General features: G+C 38.9%; 2 protein-coding genes across 5 annotated transcripts in view; one reads left to right on the forward strand and one right to left on the reverse strand.

Moving 5' to 3' along the window:
- The window catches only part of rnf13 (ring finger protein 13), a 29,275-nt gene extending 22,142 nt beyond the window's left edge, over window positions 1-7,133 (reverse strand). For 2 of the 3 annotated variants that reach the window (XM_035523100.1, XM_035523098.1), the window contains exons 1-3: window positions 6,965-7,133; window positions 2,833-2,954; window positions 2,640-2,720 (exon numbers count right to left, since the gene is read on the reverse strand). In XM_035523100.1, the coding sequence (XP_035378993.1) occupies window positions 2,640-2,720; window positions 2,833-2,946 (195 nt within the window). In that variant the 5' untranslated portion in view covers window positions 2,947-2,954; window positions 6,965-7,133. Of the gene's footprint in view, window positions 1-2,639; window positions 2,721-2,832; window positions 2,958-6,964 lie in introns of all 3 variants that reach the window. The other variant, XM_035523099.1, reaches the window with a different exon arrangement.
- Window positions 7,134-13,578: 6,445 nt separating this feature from the next.
- On the forward strand, window positions 13,579-25,466 carry rcn1 (reticulocalbin 1, EF-hand calcium binding domain). Of its 2 annotated transcripts, none has more exons than XM_027006913.2 (6): window positions 13,579-14,074; window positions 14,572-14,765; window positions 15,157-15,335; window positions 18,757-18,817; window positions 22,276-22,475; window positions 23,910-25,466. In XM_027006913.2, exons 1-6 carry the CDS (start codon window positions 13,854-13,856, stop codon window positions 23,985-23,987), a joined length of 933 nt encoding a protein of 310 aa, XP_026862714.1. In that variant the 5' UTR covers window positions 13,579-13,853; the 3' UTR covers window positions 23,988-25,466. The 2 variants fall into 2 exon arrangements, with proteins under 2 accessions (XP_026862714.1, XP_026862713.1); XM_027006912.2 differs by having other exon boundaries at window positions 23,920-25,466.
- Window positions 25,467-26,521: the final 1,055 nt, after the last annotated feature.

Consider the following 26,521-nt stretch of genomic DNA (forward strand, 5'->3'; position numbering starts at 1 on the left):
CAACAAAATTCCATTGCTTTTACCCACTATAAAATGACTGGTAAAAATAAACCATGGTTCTTTTAATCCTGTGTGAATTATATTATCATTCTGTGAAAAAGGATATTTCTTGAGCATGCAAGCCCTCAAGGAAGAAATTACTTGCAGTATATAATTTGGCATTTATTTCCAAAAGGTTTTCTCAGAGGAGAAAGTAGCATCTGGTCACTTTAAGATGATGCACCAATTCATCGACCAGTGACCAGAATCGGCTGGTTTTCAGCATAATCAGACATAATAGCTGCGGTCTCATATAACCGATTCTGTGCTGGTCACATGTACACTTGTGCAGCACACAAGGGTGACATCAGCACAAACATAGGTCACACATGAACAGCACAGTAACTGCTTTAGGCTTATATACTGTGGACAACAAAATAAAGGCTCTTTTTTATATGACTTGGTGCACTTGTTTTCATTTGAAAAAGTTAAAATATTGCTCTGTATTTTATTTGAAGGTTTGTGACAAGGTTTGTCCTAGTCCACATTTTTATGTAGAGAAGGTTCCATTAAAAGAAAAGTTGAACAAAATGTTTCTGTATGCTGTAATTTATAATTGTTAAAAAGAAAATCTGAATTGGCTAAGCAAATTGCAGTCAGTGCATCTCTAGTTCAAACCAACATTATTGTTACTAAATGCAATTATTACATAGTTAACATTTGGCACAGAAGAAGGGATTAGGATTCTAGGCAAGCAGGGCATTTATCATAAATTTTAGTCCTAAAGCCTATTCCGACAGGATAGGTTTTACATGGGAAGGTGGGATAATTATGGGATAATAATCATCACCAGTGCTTTAGTGATTTTAGTCCAGTTCAAATGCACCATGTCAGTTATTTTTACCAACTGCAGTTCCTGGGTCAGGACAAATTCCCATACCTTTTACCTTCTGTAACGTGAGCTATAAAAATAACCTTAGGCTACATTAATCCCATGCGAAATGACATGTCAGTATACTGAGTAGTCACTTCCTTGTCAGTCATTTATGTAGAGATTTCTTATCCCTTGCAAACTTCAAAATTTTTTTAGACATTCAGTAGTAAAATTACATTACACCACCTCCCCATGTAAAACTAATCCAACCCGAAAAGGACTCTAGTTCATAATATCCTTAAATAGACTCATTTCATGCTGCAGTGAGGTTTGTGACCAGCGAAAGCGATGTGTTTTTGTGAACACTGAAAACTAGTTATGTGCATAATATTAGCAGTCTTAACATCACTAATGTATTTAATTACTGATTTTGGCAGAAAAGATAAAGAATTTTTCCCCATGGTGTATTAATTGACTCATTTAATGAAAGGGGCATATTCAAATTAATAGCAGTGTGGAGTTCAATGAGTGAGGTCATTCATTCTATGAAGAAACAGGTGTCAATTATGGCCCTTATTTAAAGAAGGAGGGCAGCAAATGTTGTACCTGCTGGTTTTAGCCTTTGCTCAGTGAGTAAAATGGGTCATTCCAGACATTGTTCTGAAGGAGAAAGAACTTTGATCAAGTAGTTGATTGAAGAGGGGAAAACAAAGAAAATGCAGAAAATAATTGGCTGCACAGCTAAAATGATCTGTAATGCTTTAAAATGGCAAACAAAACCCAAAACAGATGAGGGCAAGATTGTTCTTATTGGGTATAAAGGCCACAGACAGTTTGTGAGACGACCCATAAACACTGAATTGAAGCCACAGTACACTCTGAAGACAGTGAAGCATGGTGGTGCAGGCATCATGATATGGGGATGTTTCTCTTACTATGGTGTCAGGCCTATTTATCGCATACCAGGAATCATGGATCAGTTTGCATATATCAAAATATTGGAAGAGGTCATGTTGCCTTATGCTGAAGAAGAAATGCCCTTGAAATGGGCGTTTCAGCACACACACCCCAGCAAGCAGGCAACATCCTGGTTCCAAACCAATAAGATTCATGTTATGAAGTGGCCAGCCCAATCCCCAGACCTCAATCCGATTGAGAATTTGTGAAGTGACATCAAAAATGCTGTTTTTGATGCAAAACCCAAGAATACAGAAGAACTGTGGAATGTAGTCCAGTCAGCTTGGGCTGGAATATCTGTTTGCAGGTGTCAGATGTTAGTTGACTCCATGCCACAGAGATGTAAAGCAGTTATCAGAAATAAAGGTCATACAACTAAATATTGGTTCAGTGATCAACAGAAAAACTTAATCTGTAAACAACTTTCAGTTTATACTGTAAATACTCAAGTTTGAATATTCTTTTTTCTTCAGTTTCACTTTAAAAATTGATTTTTTGTTCATGTTTTCTTTTGGAATTCAATGTGCAGTGCTCCCAGTGCCTTTTGTGTATATGGAAATAAATGCCAATGAGGATTGAGCTTTAAACACACTGCTATTATTTTGCACATAACTGTACATGAATGTATCAGCAATTCGTAAAATCTCTCCCATGCGTAGTCTCTCTCTTTTCTGTAATTTATTCAGATTTCTTATCCTTGCTCCCAATAAAACTGCACAAAAGGAGACTGCATGCTACATCCAAGTGACTACATGCATAAAGAAATTCTCAATCAACATCGCATACTACCACAAACATTAGGGAGCTGGGCAAACATGCAATTCCTCACCTTTAGTCCTTCACTGGGCAGCCTGAAGCCAAATCGTGCAGGCAGATCATCAAAGCTTTCTGTTTTATTGTCAAGTGAATACTGAAAGGCAAAATGTCAGTTCTTACATGAAAATCTAATTCTCTTATAGTCCATTTAAATTCAAATATTTAATATTTCTGTTTAACGAAAAGAGAGTGGGAGTGTCACTCACTGCTGAAATATCTGCCTCGACAAGCAGCAGGTTAAGGAAGGCAAAGAGCTGCACAGTGAGGATGGTGTGCATCTGGGTGGCAGATATCAACAGCATCCCCAGTGACAGCAACATCTTCACACCTGCTGGGAGTTACACCAAAATTACATCACATACATCAGCAAAAAGAAAAATAGCAGCACCACCAACAATCACCCCCCCCCCCCCCCCCCAAAAAAAATCAAGTATTCCTTTTAGACCTAAAATCAAGGTGCAACAGAAACAGTTGCAAAGTTCAATCGTCATTGATGCCACAATGAATTATACACACACACACACACACACACAAAAAAAAAGGCCAACACCAGGATTTAACTACGCAAAACGGTAAGAGCCTCCCACTGGATAATTACTGCATGGGTGATTATGTTTCAGCTGGCAACAAGTTATTTAACCCTAACTGCTGCGGTGAGTAGCTTCTCATTTGTTAAAACAACCATGTCGAAAGACATCTTGTGGTTGTGGAAAAGATGTTAATCTGTTTCAGAAGGGTCAAATTATTGGTATGCATCAAACAGAGAAAACATATAAGGAGATTGCTGAAACTACTAAAACAGGGTTAAGAACTGTCCCATGCATTATTAAAAAGAGGAAGGACAGTGGGGAACACCATCTTCAAGGAAGGAATGTGGTCAGAAAAAAATCTTGAATGATCGTGATCGGTAATCACTTAAACGTGTGGTGAAATCAAATCGTAGAAAAACAACAGTAGAACTCAGGGATATGTTTAATAGTGAAAGTAAGAGCATTTCTACATGCACAATATGAAGGGAACTGAAGGGATTTGGACTAAACAGCTGTGTAGCCTTAAGAAAACCACTTGTCAGTGAGGCTAACTGGCAAAAATGGCTTCAATTTGCTAGGGAGCATAAAGATTGGACTCTGGAGCAATAGAAGAAGGTGATGTGGTCTGATGAGTCAAGATTTACCCTGTTCCAGAGTGATCAGCGCATCAGGTTAAGAAGAGAGGCGGCTGAAGTGATGTACCCATCATGCCTAGTGCCTACTGTACAAGCCTACTGTACTGTTCAGCAACGTTGTGCCCAATGAATGAGGTCCGCTGACTACCTGAATATACTGAAGGAATAACCTGCTCAATCAATGGATTTTTTTCTTTCCTGATGGCACAGGCATATTCCAAGATGACAATGCCAGGATTCATCAGGCTCAAATTGTGAAAGAGTGGTTCAGGGAGCATGGGACATCATTTTCACACATGAATTGGCCACTACAGAGTCCAGACCTGAACCTCATTGAGAATCTTTGGGATGTGCTAGAGAAGACTTTGCACAGTGGTCCAAATCTCCCATCAATACAAGATCTTGGAGGAAAAATTAATGCAACTCTGGACAGAAACTAATGTGACATTGCTGAAGCTTGTGGAAACGAGGCCACAGAGAATACATACCGTAATCAAAGCTAAAGGTGGTCCAACAAAATATGAAAAGGTGTGACCCTTTTTTTGGCCAGGCCCTGTGTGTGTTTATGTATGTATACACATGTATACACACACACACACACACATATATACACACACACACACACAGACACACACACACACACTTTATTTTTATTTAATATATATATATATATATATATATATATATATATATATATATATATATATATATATATATATATATATATATATATATATATATATAAAAATTTGAGGGGGGGGGAATTCAAAACCACACACACATCACATAAGATGCTTGGCAATAAAACTGCACCCACACGCAGCTTTTAAAAACTTAATTACAAACCCATTATAGGAAACAAAGTGCAGTGTGCCCGCCTTTTGTCACCCTTAAAACATAAATTAATTTTTAAAAAAGCATGAGAACAGATTTTATTCATAGTCATGCAATACAATACATACAAGACTACAATTCAGTATACCACAAGATTCTGTTTTAGGTCTCTTTTCATTCTCCCTTTATACACAGTCTCTTTCACAAACATAATACTGGCTTTCCTTTTCAGACACAAACATTCTTCTAAAGTCTAGAACTGAGTTTCTAATGTTAGCCTAATTATAAGCAGAAAAGCCATTTTATCCTAGACCTTGATAATTATTTCGTAAAACCAAAAGACGTTAAGGAACTGTTGAATAGAATGGATTTATATAGATTAAGGTAATCTAACATCTGTAAAACTATACACTTATTAAAAAAAAAGAAATCCCATATAGATACACTAATCATAGATAATGCGAAGAAATATGCAGCCATGATGTTAGAGCATATTACCCCAATCAATTTATATTACCTGCCAATAAGTTCCACTGACTACAGTATTGCTTCTGATGTTTAACACCCTTAATGTTCAACTTTAACATAAACTTGCTGATCTCTTGAAACACTATAACGATCCACAATTTCCCTCTGTATCAATAAAGCTCTAGCTATATCTATATACAATTGTAAATCAGTTGTGGCAGGCCTACTGTTAATTCTTAGAATCACTTGCAAATTGGTCGAAAATGTATTCCTTATATAGCTTTTAAACACTGTAGTAATACACTGAAGAATAACCACTACTGTAAGAAAACCTTGAATGAATATGAATTTTCCATAGGCTGAGCCATGTCGTTTTTACATCAGCCAGTAAAGGATTCAAGTAAAGCAGGTCCTGCATTCTGATGAATAAAGCTGATGGCACTGACCTTCATATGAATTACCTTTTTAAACAAAAGATTTGGTGCACGCAGGATGGAAACGTTAAAGCACTGTGAAACTAAAGAATAACAACTGCAAATTTCGTCCCATTGCCAGCAAAATATTTTACAATGGTACTTAACAGCGACTGTATACATTCCCAGTCATGGTGGTCCAGTTCACAGTTCCAGCACAGATTAAGACTTTAATAATTATAGGATGAGCCAAATTGATTTGAGAGGATTGGTCGGGAAAAGGCAAAAACGAGAAGTGGCGTTCCTGGAGACTGACTTAACATTAGATATGTTTACATCTAAAACCAATTATCTAGTTTCTAGTTAATACAGCTACTGCCTCTGCTACACTAACGTTCAATTTATCCAACAATACTTCTCTTTCCCCTCCAGCAAGGCTTATCCCACTGCAACCTTGAAGTAAGGTAGGAACATGTATTGTCATATCAGGAAATCAAACTGCTAATAACGTAATTGCCATTAAGAAGCGTTCAGGTTTCTCAAGATCTTTATTTGATTTGCCTACTCGACGAAAGCCAGCAGTACGATGTCAAAGAATGTAGCTAACCGCGATCTTCGCCGAACAATGCTTTAGGCATCGTGTTTGTGGGTCCATGAATAATCTTTTAAAAACATAATCTTATTACCTCTTATCTCTCCAAGAACATGGTTTATTCAAAATAAAGTAACTAAGAATAAAGGTGTGGCTTCCATTTCTGAAGAGGGCAAGGCTAATTCGGAACTGGGGAAGGCCACGTTAATTCTTCCAGATTTAGCTAGTTAGCTAACCTAACGATGCATACTAATTACTACTCGGTCAGGAACCAATCAGGTAATCACAAACGAGGGTCACTTGCCGTTATATTGGCCGTCTACTCCACTGCGAGTTTAATAATAAGTAATAATCTTTGCCAAGTACATATAAACATGGTTTACTCATGCTGTGGCGTTAGGCTAGTAACCTGGCTAACAAACGTTACAATACCTAGGTTACTCAAATACAGCACTAGCAAGCTAACGGTATGACACTGCGATGCTGCAAACGAATGATACTGAACCAATTATGCCACTAACACTAGCGACATAACTAGCTAGTTAGCCATCTAACCACACTTGTCATGATACAGTCACGTAAAATATGACTAACCTAGCTAAGATAGTGGATTGCTACGCCAACAGACAATTCCCATGCAAAATGTGTCAAAACAGAACACGTCAAACCATGCTACTATGTAGCAGATCAATTTCGGTGAACTATAAAGTATGCAGGCTATTAGTTTGATAGTTTATCTGGATGACATTAATAACCAGTCATTCAAATTTAGCAACTAGCTAGCAAACAAGATCTGCCCTTTTGTTAACACAAGCTAGGTTAGCAAGATGGCCCAACGAATTTTTGAGGAAATACTATGTACTTACCCTTACATTAAAGCGCTATAATAACATGTTATTAAAACAGACTATCGAGAAAATGCATCAGTTTAACCTAACATGTAGCAAGCTAGCTACATCACATCGCTCCAACTTTCTTTCCCTGTGTAGATCAGGCTACAATACAAAACATCAACAGTGCTACTCACAGCCCAGAGAAATTTGTACTGAATGTGGATTACAGCCAATGAAACAACAGAATCATGAAAACGAACCGCCCTCGATGGTCCGTGTGATTTTTGTCAGGCCCAGCCACAACAAGCCACAATAATTATTAGGTATACAGGGAAGACGAGAGTCAAGAGGCTTTTTATAGTATTGATTTATTAATTTATGAGCATTTAGCATTAGATATTAAAGGAATGGCAGTGATATTAGTCATTATTTATAGAAAAGTAAAAAGTGATATTGTACATATATGAAATAATGCCTTGTAGGTTACCAGTAGCTGCCATTATAATTGCAATTATAATTTAATCAGCCCGAGGGATCTCACTTTTCTTCTTGATTTTATTTACTTTGATTTACTGTTGATAATGCTTTCTGGTATGTGCAGTCAAGATTTGACTACCCTAGAGCAGGTAACTGTTTGAATGTCTCTTTAAAAACATCAATTTTTCATTACACAATTCAGAAAGTATTTAATACATGGGGAAAGGTCACCGATCTGGGTCAAACATCTTTTTTAGCTTGATTTAATACTAACATAAGGTGTAGAAATAGAGAAGATACTACTCCAATCTGATGTCATCTCAGACCAGTCCCTCATTTCATACCAACTACACATGGGCCACCATATAGTAACTTCGCCTCGCTCCCACACCAGAATCACGATCACATCAGCCACTGCATCATTATTACAAATGTCCCAGACTTATCATTTGTGACTGGGATACCCTCAAACCCCACATAACTTGATCAAATGGCTGAAATCTTAGAATCAGTATTTTGCTGGACACTCAATGATGTTGCTTCTCTTAAGAAAAAAAAAATGTATGTACAAAAAATTAGTATCTTGGTATAATGATAACAATTGCAATTTAAAACAGAACATTAGAAAGATTGTAAATGGCACCACAATAACCTTGTAGTCTTCTAGTTTGCATGGAAGGAGCACCTTCTCAAGTATAGAAAAGCATTTATTACTGCTCGAACAGTTTATCCCTTGACCCTAATAAAAAATAACAAAGATAATCCTAGGTTTCAATTTAGTAGAATTGCACATTTAACTTGGAATAAAACTGACACCAATGCTCAGTTTTCAGCATCACATAGTAGTAATGAGTTCATGATTTTTTTCAATGAAAAAATTAAGCACTTTAGAGATATTCAGAGTATTAACACAACATCAACTTAGAGATCAGAACAACCAAGCCAAAAAAGACTAGAATCCTTTACTCCTATCCAAGAGCCTGAACTTACTATTACGGTAGACCGGTACCCAAAAGGGGGGGACACGCCCCCGCAGGACCAGGACCGTGTCACGCACTTTCCTCGCTCACAATCACCTGTCTTCTGACAGGAGACACCTGCACCTCATTGACCTGCACGCGTATTTATACACCCACAGGTTCAGAAGGACGGGGCTGCACATTAGTAGCCAAACCACAAGAGCCTACTGGAGAGAAGCTACTCCGCTGCTACCTACCCACTAGACTCGGCGACGCCACGTAGAAAGTATGAACAATAAAGAACTTGTAAATGGAACTTCGCCTTTCGCTTCCTCTCTGCCGCCCCTGTCACACTTACATCTCTGATCTCTGGTCAGAATCAAAGTTTTGAACCAAGGCTTAAAGCATTGATTATGGTAGTCTGGGCCAAAAAAGTCTTCTTTTTTTTCTCTCCCACAAACACAACAGTTACATCTTCTCAAATTCTTAATTGCATGCGCACAAATATAATGTTATGCGTCACTGTGATGTGAGGCAGGATGCAAACATGAGTCATATTGTCCGGGAAAACAAAAAGGCCTTTAACGAAAGCGAAAGACAAAGGATGATAACATACAACATGAATGCAAATAGGCAGCATAAACACAAACAGCAGCAAATCATTCACAAAGACATTTACCTATAACCAATATCTAGGATTAACAGAGGGGTATACATACACACAATGATTAGAAAGGAAACTACACACAGGTGAACAAATCAGGGAACACTGCTAACAAAGTGGGCATGGCAACATGTGAGGGAACAAATGTAAACAGAAGGCACACAGAGACACGTTTACATGACAAAAACAAAACATGGAGCCACATGGGGAGTATTACCATGTGAATAAGGGGGTACAGGAGGGGGGCATTACAATCACAAATTAAGAAAATCACATGCTCACAGTTTTTCGTACAGTTGCTGCAGTGAATATGGTATTCACTCATCCATATAAAAAAATATGAAAAAATATGGGCAAAATTGGGCAAAATTTGCACATCCCCAAATCTGTATGTGAATTCATGCAACGAGAGTTGTACACCTGTATAATATTCTCACACAAATACATTTTGTCTTTTATATTTTTCTCATACAAACACAAATCAATAGATGCTAATCTCTAGTTAGAAATAAGATGTGCCTCACCTTGGTGGTGTCATGGAACGCTTCCCCCCCACGAGTCAATGGGTACGGCCTGCCACATGCAGGGAGGTTTACTTGTTTGTAGTCACAACCTCGTGATGGCACGCACTTGTACGGGGTTTATGGTTAAGTGTTTGTCGGTCTATTTAAACCCCTGTCAATGTGTGCCTCACTGTTGGTCATTGCTTGTTAGCATCTGAGTACAATGTTAATATCCATGGTTGTCTAGCCTGTGTTAATGTCACAGTCTTTATCATTAGTGTCAAGTGTGTTTATGTTCATTGTTAATGTTATGTGTGAGTGCCACTATTGACTCTTACATTCTATGTTATTAAATGTTTTTCACGAAGTCAAGGGAGTCTGTGTTTCCTGTTCTGTGCCCTGCAGCACTCAGGCAATCGTTACAGGTGGTCAGCAAGAGCAGCTTGCTGCAGTTGAGGGAGGAGCTTAGCAGAGATCCATCAAGCCAGACAGTTTTACCTGCTGTAACAGTATCATATCCTATCCACATTGACAGGGACTGTGTAGAAAGGGTCTCTGATTTCAGGTTCCTGGATGTATACTTAGCCAAAAACTGGACTACCAACACCATTGCCACCTCAGCTTGTTGCTTTTAGATGTTCCAGGAGTTATTGTGGGTGGAGAATGTTAACTTTGAAACTATTCTTCTATTGACATGACCAAGGCCCCCATCCTCCCTTGCATTCTTATCAACTGGAATGCTGATCACAGTTGAGGTTTTAAGGTCCCTTTTTCCTTGCAGAGATGAAGACCTCAGCCAGCTGTGCTGTCTTCTCTGCAGTCTTGTGGTTTCAGTCCTTGATCCATACCTCCATCTCTGTGTTCATCATCTGCAGCAATTGCTCCAAGATCATTATCGCCAATATCTCCTTTGCTGATTTCTGATTTTGTCTGAGCCATTTAAGGAATAACTCAGGCAGATGAACAGTCACTCTCTACTTACCAGTGAACACACAACAAAAGGAACAAAGTGGAATATATACAAATAAACAAGGGTAAAATTATTAGGGCAAAGACAGGAGAAAGGAAAAAATGCAAACAAAAGGCTACTAATATCATACTATTAAACAAATGTCTCAAACAAATATCACTGCCTTCCTCCCTCTAGCTTCTTCTTCCTTTTATTACTCCTCGGCGTGGGCAGAGTCTTGTCTCGTGATATGCTGAAAACATGAAACTCTCTACTGGAATTTGGAACTGGATCTGTAATGGAACACAACCAGACTACACACACACACACACACACACACACACACACACACACACACACACATACACACCAAATGAACACAGGATATAACACTGGCATGAGTTGTTGTGTCAGATTATGTCCAGTAATATAACAATGGCATGTTACCATTACCATCAGCTGTCATACCAGATGCCTGATGTCATGAATTGAATTGTCATATAAGTCAAGCAGTGTCTGTCATGTTAATGATACTGTTAATGATGAGAACAATGTTATTTGAATGGACATAATCTCCATAACATTATAACATATGACATCTGCCAAGACATGTTTATATCATGGTTATGTCAGTTAAAGGAAAATGTTGCTGCTCATCTAAAGAGACCTAAATACCAGCTCTCAATCTGTGGGGTTCTTGAGATCAACAAAGTATTTTAAAAGTGACAACCCACCTAAATATCTTCCTAGTAAGATGCTTAATGTTATATTGATCTAATCATTACCATTATGTAATAAATAGATCAGTGGGTGTACCTGTGAATGCTTTCTACCTTCTCACATCTTGAAATCTTCTGTCTAGAATATAACTTAAAAATCTTCAATTGGAAGGGGTCATGTGACCATTTAACTTGTGTAAAGGTATATGACAAATTCAATGCTAAAATTAATTGAGATATCTTTACTCATCTACATACTAATGAGCATAGATGTGCCATTTTCTTCGAACTCTCACCCAGTCACTTATTTGCTTCCTATTTACTAAACACATAATTCAGAAAGTCTAATCTTCATTAATGCTGTGGTAAAGTATCATCACCAATTTTATTAGCAGTCTTGAAATCACAGGAATTGGTGTTCTACCACATTCACAGTTCATACTAGTGCTCAAACACTTCTATAACATGTATTGGTATTGTCTTTTGTTCTTTTTCCTTGTTTAAGGATTTAGTGTGTTTCTCTGAGATTTCACTAAGTTGACCACTGTCTTGAGCTTCTCAGGGGTCTCCCCTCACTGATGCTGGGGCAGCCACTTTCTAGGGCTCCCTCATGCACTACCTCATCACTATTCTATGACCTTCATACATGCAAATGTTAAAATCAAACTAGTCATTGGTTAGAATGTGATGGCAGAGGCAGGGAGAGAGTGAGATGCAAGTGTTCCCACAGGGTTTCTTTATAAGACATAGTATGAAACAAAAGCAGCTCATCGTCTTGAGCATTGACTAAGCAGCCGTAGACTCATACGACATATGTGTAGAGACTTTATATCAAATGACATTGCAGACTCAGTATGAACTGTTAACTTAGTTTAATTGACAGTCTTAAGAGAACGAGTGAGTACAGCGAGTCTCATCTTACAGATACCTGCTGTAACTGAACACACACAAAGTCCTGCATGCTGATTGGTCTATTCACCAAATATTTACAGCTATGGTACCTCATAGCAGACAAACAGTACACTCTTTATTCAAATGTATGCATACAGTATGCATACAGTATGCATACTAGACTGGGGTAAAGGCCCCTCATGGACTACTCCCTCCAAGCCCACATAGCCTCTGTGCATGTGGTTTTGTGTTTGTTGTTGTATTTGACAGATCACCACGTTCTCTTGTTGCCCTTGTTTATAGCCACGCCCCCTTGTTGGACTATGTCACCTGCCCCTTGCTATTAGTCTTGTTAATGTACATATGTAAACCCTCGTATTAAGCTTGTTTTTGTCAGTCATTGTGCTGCCTGGGTTCTGGTCGTTCTTGTATGAAAACTTTGCATTGTACATATATAGATTGGTTTTCATGTAAAATATACTCTACAGTGCTGTGCAAAATTGTTAAGTCCATTTTTCGCAAGTCCTTAAGTTTATTTGGGTAGTAAACGTTTATTTACTCAGAACATACATGAAACATGTAAAATGGAAGTAACGGTAGAAAATGAACCAATCAGACAGCGCCTGTAGCACATTGCTCCCACACTTGCTGCGGACCGTATTAGTGTCTGCTAGAAGCGTACCATGGACCACCAATTTCAGAAGGACCAGAGATCGGTACCCTGAACCGCTCCAGGCTCGAAAGCTGCTTTCACACTTGACCAAACGTATCGAACATGCGAAACAAAAGTTCGAGTGTGTGAACGCCGTTAGTGATGGTTCTTGTGTATTGAGATGAGCAGTTGTAATGTTTAATTTCCTTTTGATAATTTGTAGCTAGATAATATAGTCCACTGCAATAACATTTTGGGCATTTATCTAATGCTTTATCCAAAGCGACTTACAATTATGACTGAATAGAGCAACTGAGGGTTAAGGGCCTTGCTCAGGGGCCCAACAGTGCCAACTTGGCAGTGGTGTGGATTGAACCTTCCGAATAGTCTAGTACCTTAACCACTGGCCTTTTAGAATGCGAACCTTCTAGTTCAGTTAACACAACAATTCAGATGTTTTTCTAATTACTCATACTCTCCCTTATATCTGAGCACATTAGAGCTGCAGTTTAATGATTGTCACTTATTAGTCTGTTGACTTTATAATGTAAATTAAATTATCGACTTTCACCGAGCTCTAGTAGTTTAAGCTGTATTGGAATGGTCGCTGAAACGCTCACCAACAGCCCCACCTAGTACATTTTATCAACCGCCACTGGTATTTATTGGATTTTCTGACCCATACGAGATTTAATGCGCATCATTTGCAACGTGGCGGCCAGGGTCCTGCGGAATTACGGACCGTTCCACTGGCCAATAGCAGAGACCCTAACAACACTTCAAGCGACGTGTCCTGTGTTTCCTGTAACATGAATGGCTGTCTTAAACAGTAACGGTTGGGTTTGGTTGCACTTCGTAGCAGTCAACCGGGCATGTTTGAAATATGAACGACTAGCTCTCAGTTGTATTTAGAAGAGCGTTCACATGCTTTTGCTTAATTTGCTCTTGAGATTCAGACCTCTGAAGACACTTGCTACGCAGTAAACTAATGATGAACAAAGTAGCAATTTGATAGCTAGTTATTTAATTTTTTTTCCACAAGTTCCATTAACAAGCTAACAGTTGCTGCTTTGCTGATTCTGCGTTTGGTTACATATTGTTTGTAGGAATGGACGTGTTGTGTATCTTATGTTTTTTATCTTTGTGTTCTTGTTTGGCGTATGGGAAACCTACGCTAAGGAAAGAGAGAATTCGTCATGATTCCGAATTGAGCAGACAACCTCACGAAGATAACAAAAGTCATCAGTACGACCACGAGGCCTTTTTGGGAAAAGAAGACGCCAAAACCTTTGACCAGCTGAGTCCAGAGGAAAGCAGAGAGAGACTAGGGTACGGTGTTTTGCCGAAACTAACTCCGCATCGGCTTAGGTCTAACGTCGCTGGCTAACGCAAAAGCGAAATGACATGTCTTGTTAAATGTGACTGCTTGACGATGCGTCTACTGAAGTGTTCAAATAAACTTGGATACCAGCTTTCATTTTCTTTTTTCAGGATGTGTAAAAGATTACATAATGTGGCCCATTTCTTACCCAATGCCAGGTTTATTTAGACATGGGTTTAGTGCTGGTGAAACCCTTGGTCGCGCAGTATTTGAATCTTGAAAATGAGCATACGTTCTCAATTTTCGTTTATCGGATGTAGAGTGGCCGTATGCTATGAGATGCTTATTCCAAAGAATTAATGTTCCTGATTTGAAGTGGGAGGTCTCCCAAACATCACAACGTGGCTTTAGGGATAATGTCCTTAAAACAAAAAAAAAGTGCACTTCTGTTGTATGTAGTCTACGTTAACAATTGTGAATGAATTGTGTATCCTTTTTTGTGTAGGAAAATAGTTGATCGCATTGATGGTGACAGTGATGGATACATTACTACTAACGAGCTCAAGAGTTGGATCAAGAGAGTCCAGAAGCGCTATGTCTATGAGAATATGGCAAAGGTCTGGTCTGACTACGATCTCAACAAAGACAACAAAATATCATGGGAAGAGTACAAGAAAGTGACCTATGGATACTATCTTGGTTAGTTTTACTCACTAAAAATTTATCTTAAGCAGATTTAAAAAAAACTTGCAGATTCTAATGGCTTTTATACCAATGTGTGAGTACAGGGGTTTTGATGCATGAGGAATAAGGGGTAGCATGGATTTGAGCTTTAAAGATTTACAATGTTGGAGGGCTCTAATTCATCATGCATTAGTCAAAAATATCCACTGGTACATCACTTGCTTGAAAATGACAGCAGAGAAGCAAAATTCAACTCTGAAACGATACATTTATATCTATTTTGCTAGATGATTAACCTCAGCCTTGTTAGATTTTCTCTTACTGAGTGTGGCTAGGAAATGAGAAATTTGTACACTAATGATTTATCATCTGCTAGTTACCTGTGCTAAATGAAGTGGTTTTGCAGCTAATCCAGAGGAGTTTGAGGATGCTACAGACCAATTCAGCTTTAAGAAAATGCTTCCACGGGATGAGCGTAGATTCAAGGCAGCCGATCTGGATGGAGACTTGGCAGCTGAGAGGGAGGAGTTTACTGCTTTCCTCCACCCAGAGGAGTTTGATCACATGAAAGAAATTGTCATCCTGGTAAGTACTTGGCTCTCTAAACAGGAATTTAATAAGCAGTTCAGAGACTTGGTCACAATCTTAGTGTAATATTTAACAGCGTTGACTTGTAAACTGGTGTTAAATTTATTGTTTTAAAAATGGGTTCAAACAGCTGACAATTATTTATAATCAAAAATCATGCAGGTCCTTAGGCCTTGATTTTTACACAATTTTTAAACATCCATATGAAGCAAAAAATAAATCCAGTTAAATTGATATACTGGTGTTCTGTTCTTTAAAAGAGGGGCTATTTAATAGAATAAGCAGCATTTAACAGCATAAAGTCTTATGCCACTGCAGTATAGACAATAGGGGTATATCTGAAATTAGGAGGTTCTTGTGCTCAAATGCTGTCTGGTTTGTGCCAAACGTGTCTTCTGTACTGTGCCTAAATAATTAAACTTTGGGTGTGTGTCCAAAGCACATTGTTCTAAAAGTCCTGGTCTTTGATGGGTGGTATTTTAGGATCGTTGGGCTTATTTATGCATCTTTCAGTCTGCTTTTGGGCTGAACTTACTAGGATGGACTGACCTGCCCAAATTGCTAGTTGTGCACTTGAGAAGCAAGTCTTCTACTTCAGCCTACTCATTATTGAAAGTTTGTGAAGCCTTTAGAAGCATCTATATTTTTGAATAATTTGACCTAACTTCATTTTAGATTGTCATATTTGATTTGGTTCTCATTTACTGAGCAGTGATCCAGTATTACATGAGTGGTAAAAGTGTGAACCTTTTGCCTTCAGTATGTACTTCTCCCCTCGCCCCTGTGCAGCAGTAACTGCATCTAAACATTTCCCATTATTGTTGATTTTTATACCTGTACATTGGCTTGGAGGACCTTTAGCCTATTCTGTGGTACAAAACTGCTACAACTCAGTTCTGTTGGTGGGGTTCCTCTCATTTAACTACTTGCTTCAGGTCCTTCCACAACATATTTCACAACATATTTCAGCAGAGAAATTCCTTTACGTTGTTTAAAAGTATGCTGATATTCCAAAGACCATTTAAAACTAGGTGACACAACAGAAGCAAAATTGCGACGCAACCCACAGTAATGACTGGTCATCCCCAAAAATCACAATTTACACTTCTATTGCGTCCACTTTTGCATCTACAGGGCATACACAGCAAAGACTTTGTTTACCTAAAGAGCTAGCTAACTAAATTCAGTGCAAGTTCAGCAGCTTGCAGTCAAACAAATAGGGGTCTGTAACTACTCAGGCCAGGTCCTAGAATGGACAAAAGTCATCCAAATATGCTGCACAGTCTGGAACAGCTCTTAACATGCAATTCAACTCTGGAAGGTAGCAGGGGTGTCTTTTGTACCAAAAGCTGATGTGTCAAGCATGTGAAGTCAGAGGAACTTGCCAATAACCTCTTGGTCTTAACTTACTCGCTCACGTATTGAAATGAACCAATTCTGCAAAGTCATCTACTTGACAAAGGAAAAGCGTCAATGAGTAATTGCATTTACTTTTCAATAATCTGTACAGAATCTTGAAGTACCATTTAAGAATAAGTGTATATATGGTGAACTCCAAGAACATCAGAAAATGAACAACTATAATGCATTCAGTTTTTATTTTTGGATGGACACTTGCTCAATGGATGCAAGATCCACCAAAAACTATCCATTTCATGCAAAGTCAGCACTGGGTAAAAGGGAAACCAGTATAGGCGTAGGCCGGAACAAGAGGATTACCTCCTAACAGTTGGAGCAGAAAGTCAGATTTCAGGTTGGAATGTGATCCAAATCGCTTTAACGTATTGACATGCACAGGTTTTACATCTCTGGTCAGGTGTCTTGTATGACATCCAATTTGTCACAAATGGGATGGCACAATATGTGGACCAGAGAATCTCGCCAGCAGATGACAAGCAAGTGGCTGTGTTCAAAACCTCATTTCCTGGTTAATTGGTTCTCTTGTCAAGTTTTTTTTGTTTTCCCCCTTGTACCTTCACCAGTTCCCTTTGAGGTTTCGCAGACAAATGGTAGTCATTCCTTAAATGACACTCATAAGATTCAAAGATGTAGCATCAATGCTTAAGCATTTCTCTTTTTAAAAGCATCAAAGGAGCTTGAACAGTGCCCAAACTCTAGCTGAGCTGGACTAAATCTGTTTCTCTCTGTTTTCTCTACTGTTTCTCTCACCACAAATAAGACCAAGGGCAAAACATTGAGATTTGGGCGGTTTCCTGGCTATGCACCCAAAATTTAAATCCCTCAAGCTAATGATATAACAAGATCCATGCTGTAGTGCCCCCATTAAACCAAATTCTTACCAAATTGTTAGATGTCCTCTGAATTTGATTTAGTAAAAAATGAATACCAAATTTAATCAGAAATTTTGGCCAAGAGCCCATTAACGTAACATTTTTAATTTGGTTAATGCAGTCATAATTTGTTCAAATAATTATCAAAAAACACTGGTGTTTAAGACAAATTGAGGTGTTCAGGTGAAAAACCCTAGGCCTAACTATACAAGTGAGTTTCAATGACCAATAATAGAAAACTGACTAGACTTGCGCATAGACATGGTTTTGATCTCTTTTGCATGTATGTTTAGAGTCCATTTACGTGTCCTTTAGATTGAAGTTCTACAGCTATATCAACATGGGCTTCACTGTACACACTATTCAGGTTTTTTGTGGATCAGCTGATTTTTAATCCTGTTAAACGCCCACCCAAGGGTGATGTATTGAGTCACTCTTTGGAATTATTCAACAAAGTGGTGGGTGTAGCCTAACTTATAAAACTGGAAAATTTTAGTTGGAATGAAGGCTTTCACTGCTTGTAATGCTACTGACTGCAAGACCACCTTTTATGAAAAAAAAAAAATCGCAAGCTTTGCACATTGTTTGGCTTATTTGTTTAATGTCTTTATAGATAAATCATTGATTAAACTCAGTGTGCCAATCCGGTATGTGACACTCAATTGTAAGAAGATAAACAATACTTGCCCTTAATCACATGTATACCACACACAGACTAAAATGAACAAACAGTATAATTTCTTTCTACATAACTATCCATGTATCTAAAGTATTCAGTGAGCTGCTTCATTTGATTAAACTAGCAGCCTAGTTAACCCCTAGGTGGTGCATTCCACCTAGACCTAGGCCTTTGCAGCACTTGTTTTGCATTGAACATGGTTCAGTTCATCACAAATCTGATAAGTGGGTGGCAAGATCCTTTGTTTGGGTAATTTGACTTATTAGCTACAATTTCACTTGTGCAGCATTTGTTGCCAACCAATTATAAGCATATGTTATCACACACACACTAAAAAAGATAGATGGGTGGATAGCATGGAGAATGATCATAATAAACTGGGCACCTTTTCCTTTATGAACTGGCACTGAGTTATTTTTGAACCATTTGATATCAATATCCACTTCAGGAAACGCTGGAGGACATTGATAAGAATGGTGATGGGTTCGTGGACGAGGATGAATATATTGGTAAGTAAATCAATAATTTTTCATTAGTAGTGACTAATCAGCAGTCCTGTTTGTCACTAATTCTTTGTTCCTTAGAAAAGAATCAGATTCTGTTTTTCTAGTGTGCTCATTCTGAATATTAATGTGCAGTAGAATTTGTTTGGGGGGTAGTGGTTAATTGCATTGTGATTCCTAATGGCATTCTAAAGGACTGGTTTAAGACTGCAATGGGAAAGGTTAAGCTCTAAGGACTTTTGGCCTTAGGGTTTAATGTCAGCCTACCATTTGCAGCTATAACAGCTTCAACTCTTCTAAACCTTGTGGAAAGCCTTCCCGGGACTGTTTATGGTCAAATTGTCATTCTTCCAGAAGCATATTTGTTAGGTCAGACACTGATGTTGGGTGAGAAGGCCTGGCTTGCAGTCTCTGCTCTAATTCATCCCAAAGGTGTTCTGTCGGGTTGAGGTCAGGACTCTGTGCAGGCCAGTCAAGTTCTTCCACACCAAACTCGTTCATCCATGTCTTTATGGACCTTGCTTTGTGCACTGGTGTGCAGTCATGTTGGAATTGGAAGGGGCCATCCCCAAACTGTTCCCACAACGTTGGGAGCATGAAATTGTCCAAAATGTCTTGGTATGCTGAATTATTTACTAAAGTCTGAGCCCAACTCCTGAAATACAACCCCACACCATAATCTCACCACCAGCAAACTTTACACTTGGCACAATGCAGTCAGACAAGTACCGTTCTCCTGGCAACTACCAAACCCAGACTCGTCCATTGGATTACCAGACAGAGAAGCGTGATTTTTTACTCTAGAAAACGCGTCTCCACTGCTCTAGAGTCCAGGGCCGGTCTGTTTTACACCACTGTATCTGACGCTTTGCATTGCGCTTGGTGATGTAAGGCTTTGATGCAGCTGCTCGGCCACGGAAACCCATTCCATGAAACTCTCTCTACACACTGTTGTTGAGCTAGTCTGAAAAGACCCCATCGATTCCAATTCTTCTTTCACTTCTCTCCCTCCTGACCTTTTGTGTGTACACCTATGCATGTGTAGCATGAGTAGCTACCATGTTACTAGGTATCTTAATTTTGCACTTAGTGTTGTTGCTGGCTTCCCAGCAAACAAGACAGAAGCCCCCCACCACAAGGAACCCAGTCACTCCTGTGGGGCTGTCCAGGGAGCAGGTTTGGATGGATAAGCATGATGGAACATGGCAACAGAATGCATTTACTCAGGGATTGCTTCCATACCCTTAAGGTGAACTACTTGGCTCACTTCTGGCAACCCAAACTGTTGTGCTAGAAGAGGAGATTATAGGTATTTAAGGCAGAGGGGAAAGCAGGGAGAGCACCAGAAGTTCTCTGGTGCACACTGTGCTTGGGTAACCTGGGTGCAGGTGTTGAATAGTACAGGTCATCAGTTGAGATGGTCACTCCAGAGGTATGTATTGTTGATGGGATGGACAATAAGGGTAAGGGTTGGCCTGGTGCAATCAATGTCCCAGTTGACTATGAAACGGGAAGGAAACAAGATTATTTGCACTTATGTCTGGTTATACCAGGAACCCATTACACCATTTGAGGTCATGGAGAAACTTGTGGGGGGGGGTTCTTTTTTTAATGTACACACTCAACATTTCTCCTCACCGTTTAGCAGTATGGCCCTAATGAGAGACGAATAGTTTTAATATGCATATTGAAAGCGCTTGCAAATTTCAGGTAGAAGTGCACATCCCCCTGTTGTCCTGTTAAGTTAGTCTGGTGGAATTTGGTCAAAGTTAAGCAATATAATAGTCTGTTAGAAGGTTTCTGTATTCCACTCTGACTTATGACATCTAGGAGCAGAAAGTCAGATGCTCAGGCAGGGGTGATGAGCCCTGAACTAGTGCAGTTTTATGGTTGGTGTTGCTAGGCATCTCGTGCCACAGGGGTCCCAAGATAAGAGGTGAGGCAGCTCAAACTTACCAAACCAATTTTTTTAAACATAGGAATAAGATCTATTTTTGCTACACACATGACCTCAATTGAACACATACGAATGGGGGGGTGATGCTTTTTCACTTCATTGACTTCATTATAGATAGACTTGCAGGGCTTAAGTTTGTGTGACATGGAAAGGGAGTAAGATGGGGATGTAGTGTTTGTTTAAATGGCTCTTGCTGCTTATGATATATGTATGTAAGAGTTTATTCTTGTATAACTAGGTTCTGTGTAAAAAAGTGAACTTGACTGTACAAGAGTGATGCACAGGAGTAGTCCATTTGTGAGAGAGAGACGTCCGTTTTAAAGGCTAGCATAACATAATATTGGTTTAACTTGCTGTCTACATAGTTTATCTATGTAGATATAGGCCCTCTTTCCATCACTTTTAGGCTTTTTAAAAAATTTATTTACTTCTTTTAAATGGTAATCCGCGTTCATTAGTCCAGTATTTTTCTTGTTGATGGAGTTCATTTCAGTGTTTTTTCTTCTGAGGTCTCCTTTTGCTTTAGCCATGATTGGGGGGGGGGGGTATAAAAAGACCCTAGGTGACGACCACCATGGAATGCTATGGATGTGGTGGTCTGTTTTTTAAAATTGTTGATCGTGAACTCCTTGTCATTCATGTTGACAGTTGTCGTCATGGTTGTGTATGAATCTTTTCGAGGGCTTCCAGTTTGTCACAGAATGTAATCTAGACAGAATAAAAAAGGGAACACTTTCTTCTGGGGAAAAATGCAGCCAAAAATAAAATCATCTTGGCAGCAGGTAACTTCTGTCATGCTTCTTGCTTCAATTAATCTGTGTTAAGCATGGGGTAAAAACGCTGGGGGCAGGGCTGCCCTTTTGACCATGTGGCAATCAAATGGATCAAAGATTTCACACAACTAAACCACCTTCAGTAGTTCAATATTTTATATGCAAAGTCAATGTTTTTATTAATGGATTTTGGGTAAATAATTTAGGATTTGTTTTATTGCAATTCAGTTTTGTAATCTTGCAATAGCTGAAGACTACACCTTCAAGGTACTGTAGTCATACTTGTAATTGATATATTTAAGTCAGACTTGAGACTAAGACATGTCTTGCAGAGCTCTCAAACCTTTTATCCTATCCTGATCGCCTCACTAAAGGAGGGCAGGCTAATTCATGGCATCAATTGCAACTCATCACTTGCAGATATATTTGACCATCTGGTTTGACGCCAGCCTTCCAAACTAAAGTTTGAAAGTCTGTTTTTGGTGAGTCTAGGCAAATCCTTTTGTTTTTGGAAATCATAGGTTTTCTCTTATTTTTCATTGTTTACTCCCATAATGATTATAGTGTAGGGTTGTTGCAAAATACCGGTATTGATATCGATATCTCTTATTTTTTAAATGGTGGTTCGTGGTGTATTATCATAAATGGTCCAGATCTAGCACGTAAGGCTTAATAAGCAGTATTTCTGTATCTGAATGCCTTTTAAAGTAGTTCTCACAGCTGTTCTTTTATAGAGGACATGTTTGCACATGAAGATGGTGGTCCAGAACCAGACTGGGTCAAGACTGAGAGAGACCAGTTTTCAGACTTCCGAGATCTGAATAAAGATGGCAAGATGGATTTGGAAGAGATCCATCACTGGATCCTCCCACAGGACTATGACCATGCCCAGGCTGAGGCCAGACACTTGGTATATGAATCAGACATAGACAAGGTAAGAAAATCCCTAAGGTGACATAATTGGGGGGAAAATTGGAGGCATCAACTATTAGAATTGCCAAAATCTGAATATACAGTCATGGCCAAAAGTTGAGACTGCACAAATTGATTGCAAAGTCACTCCTTGCCATAAATTTCTCAAGTTACTGCATATCATCCCTGCCACAAAATGGCCTGCCAACATTTCAGTGATCATCTCGTTAGCTCAGGAGAAAGTGTTAATGAGGACGAGGCAGCTAATATCACTGCCCATGCTGATTAGAAGAGCAGACTAGTTGCTTTAAAAGGGTGGTGGTTTTTGGAAGTTCTCTTCTGTTAACCGTGGTTACCTCCAAGGAAACACATGTAGTCTTCACTGCATTGCATCAAAAGGGCTTCACAGGCAAGGGCATTACTGCTTGTAAGAGCACCTAAATCAACCATTTATCAAATCAAGAGCTTCAAGCAGAGGTTCAGTTGCAGTGAAGGCTTCAGCGTGCCCAACAAAGTGGCAGGACCATCTCCTAAAGAGGATGCAGCTACAGCATCTGGTCACCACCAATGCATCTGCAAGCACAGTGAGGCGAAGGCTTTTGGAGGATGGCTTGGAGTCAAGAAGGGCAGCAAAGAAGCCACAAGGACAGACTAACATTCTGCAGGAAGTATAGGGAATGGAGAGCATAGGACTGGGGTAAAGTAATTTTCTCTGGTGAGGCCCCCTTCAGACTGTTTGGGACATCTGGACAAATGATTGTCCAGAGAAAAAAAGGGGAATGCTACCATGAGTCCTGTCTGTCAGTGAGGCATCCTGAGACCATTCATGTGTGGGGTTGCTTCTTATCCAAGGAAGTGGATTTGCTCAATTCTGCCTAAGTACACTGCTCATGGATCGTTGGGAGAAGTGGAGGATGTCTTGATGCCATTCCTTATTCATGGTAATTTGGTGATGATGAATGCTTTTTGCAGCATGATGGACCACCATGTCACAAGGCAAAAGTGATAACCAAGTGGCTCAGTGAACAAATCCTTGCGATCTGGGACGATCTTGGGAACCTGTGGACAAACAAATCATTTCCAAGGACTGATGGGCAAGAATGGGTTGCCATAAGTCAAGATTTTGCCCAGAAGCTGATATCTAGCATGCCAAGGCAAATTGCAGAAGTCTTAATATTTAGTGTTAACCCTTCTCTCTCTCTCTCTCTCTCTCTCTCTCTTTTTCTTCCCGCCCCCCAAGTCTTTTTAAACTTAAAAAAAACTGAGGCAGTAAACATTCTGAACCACAATTTCAACTTTTGCCCATGACTGTAGATCTCAGCCTGCTCTTGCACAGAAGTCACATAAAGCTCAGTTCCAACAACCAATCAGTATCATACTATTTTATCTTGCAAAATACAATAATTTCCTATTACTCATTTTAATGTACTGGCTGATGGCAAATTAAACAACTAAGTATTCTTTAGGATCAAATGCTGACCAAAGAAGAGATTTTGGAGAACTGGAACATGTTTGTGGGCAGTCAGGCTACTAACTACGGTGAGGACCTGACCAGAAACCATGATGAGCTTTGAGTCTGGCCAGTTCCCAACAGCATGATCGCCTCAAACACCTCACTTTTGCAATGAGGATATAAAATTGGTCTAACTTTAGACCATTGGCTTGTCACTCAAGAAGATAAGAGCCAAGCCATTGAGCACCTGACCAAAGAGCTACCTCAGTGCACAGGGTGGGAAAAATGTATAGCGCGCTAGCCTGCTCCAAGCAGGGGACAGTACATCCACTTTGGTCTTGTGTGTGAGACCACAGTGAATTTGTTTGCAACTAGAGCATTTCTCTCATGGCCTGAATTGTTCGTGTCCATTTAAACTTGAGCAGGCTGTTGTACCTATAATTTTTGGGGTGCCAATATGTAAGAAGTGCCTAGAGATGATGGTATTTATTTGGTTATTCACTTGACTAATCTGTTTTGTTGGCTACAAAATTGCTAGTGTAACTAAGTATTGTTGGTTAAAACACTAAGCTTAAAACATTTAAGCTTTAGGCACCCCCCCCCCCCCCCCCCTCCCCATTTAAATGTCTGTGGTATTGTTTGGAACCCTAAGCTGAGGTTCACACAATGGATAAAGGTTGTGTAAAGACTAGGAAGAAGCTAGTGATGGTGATTAAGTTAATATGTGTCTCAGTAGGCATTTGTAGGCAGTGTAACATGGCAGACTTGGGTTTTATTCACATTCATTATTGATGCAATATTTTTCTCAAGTTTAACAGTTCATTGTTAATTCTTATGATGTGCACAGCCATCATTTTATTTAGGGTTGGTCTAACATTTTTAGTGTGAATGGTGTTTTCATTTACTTTGTTTCTCCTATGGAAGTGAATTTTGTGGATTTTCTATATAAACCTGTTTTTAAATAGATATATATGAACTTGCTTTTTGTAATTTTGTAGAAATTATCTGCATACTACATATTTCTAAAGTGCACATCTGGATTTGAATACAAGTTACTTGGATTAATCTGTTTTTTGGGAGCAATTTTGTTAATGTGCAAAAATTATGATGGTTGGTCTATGGACAGGACTTTACCCCAAAGCATCTGGAATAAACTAGTCAACTGTTTATATAAGGCTAATTCCAATGTGCACTTGACTTGACCTTTTTGTCTGTCTTCAATCTGGATACACTGGAATATTTTGCTGCCTATTTACATCATGTACATTTTAAGGTTTCCTGTTGCAGCATGTGATTCACATGATGTACCCAGTCACAAGGCCTGACTGAACTCTCACTCACATTAAAACCCTGTGCTAGTCTGAGACCTTTTAAGATCTGAAGGTGGCTTGGGAGAAGTGTTTTAATCAACAGCCTACACTGTTTCTGTAAATATACAAACATGTCTTGGTCAGTTAATTACACATGATGTAAGTGGAAAACAGGAATTTGCCAAAGCATTCCTTTTAACTTTAGTCACAAATGCTGTGGAAGTAAGACAGTGTCACATCTCAGGATGCCAGAAACAGAAAATGACACATTTTAGCTAGTTAATGGCGTAGCTGGAGTTTGACTGTTGGCTGTTGATGCAAAATATTAGTTGTTTAGTCTTTTAGCTAACATTTTCAATGAGGCCAAGTTTTTTATCTAGGTAATGTTACCTGTGTGTAGAAGCAAAAGGAACAGATTTGCAATTAACTAATGTTCACAATTCAACCATGACAAAATGGCTTATTTTCATTTGGACACACTTGTACACAGAACATTTCAAAAATGTATTTTACATCATTCTGTACATACATGCTTGTATACTCACATTCTGATACTCATGCATGGCTACAGTCATACTTGGGTGTATGAGTATGTATCTAATGCTCACATAACTGCATGCAGAGAGAGAGACTACATACATTCATACTCTAATACTCACATGCATACATGTTCAAATACATTCCTACTCATACATGCATAGAAACAAATACATACATAATCAAATGCATGCATATTCACCAACATGCATACATAAGTGCATATATACTCATTCATGCACTCACATGTATACATACTCAAATACATAGAAGCATGCATTCATACGTGCATATGTACGTGCATACATTTCTACTCACATTCATGCATGCAAGCATGTATACATTCATACTCCAAATATGTACATACTCACATGCGTGCATACATACTCACATACGTGCATACATACTCACATACGTGCATACATATTCACAAACATACTGATATACAGTTGGGAAAATAATTATTTGAGCTCCTGCTGAATTTGTAAGTTTACCCCCTTACAAAGACATGAATATGCCATAATTTTCATCGTAGGTTTATTTTAATAGAAAGAATATCAACATGATTTAAAAAAATAATTAAATAAAGATTATAAATTAATTTGTATTTGATCCCTACCACACAAATTAGTCCTGTCCCTTTAAGAAAGTACTCTTTAATCTCACCTCATTATGTGAATAAAAGACACTGGTCCCAGAATCCGTCTCTTCCATTCAAACCTCTAGACCAAAATGGGCAAGACCAAAGAGCTGTTGAAAGAGTTCAGG

This window comes from Electrophorus electricus, chromosome 26 (assembly GCF_013358815.1).
Source record: "Electrophorus electricus isolate fEleEle1 chromosome 26, fEleEle1.pri, whole genome shotgun sequence".
In the NCBI taxonomy this organism is placed as follows: Eukaryota; Metazoa; Chordata; class Actinopteri; order Gymnotiformes; family Gymnotidae; genus Electrophorus; species Electrophorus electricus.

Excerpts from the sequence above, each read along its gene's own strand:
- rcn1 (XM_027006912.2), top strand. The coding sequence starts at position 13,854 with ATGGACGTGTTGTGTATCTTATGTTTTTTATCTTTGTGTTCTTGTTTG. Across the intron at positions 14,075-14,571 it reads GAAAGCAGAGAGAGACTAGG|GAAAATAGTTGATCGCATTG; the intron begins GTACGGTGTTTT and ends TTTTTTGTGTAG. Across the intron at positions 22,476-23,919 it reads ATGAATCAGACATAGACAAG|GATCAAATGCTGACCAAAGA; the intron begins GTAAGAAAATCC and ends AGTATTCTTTAG.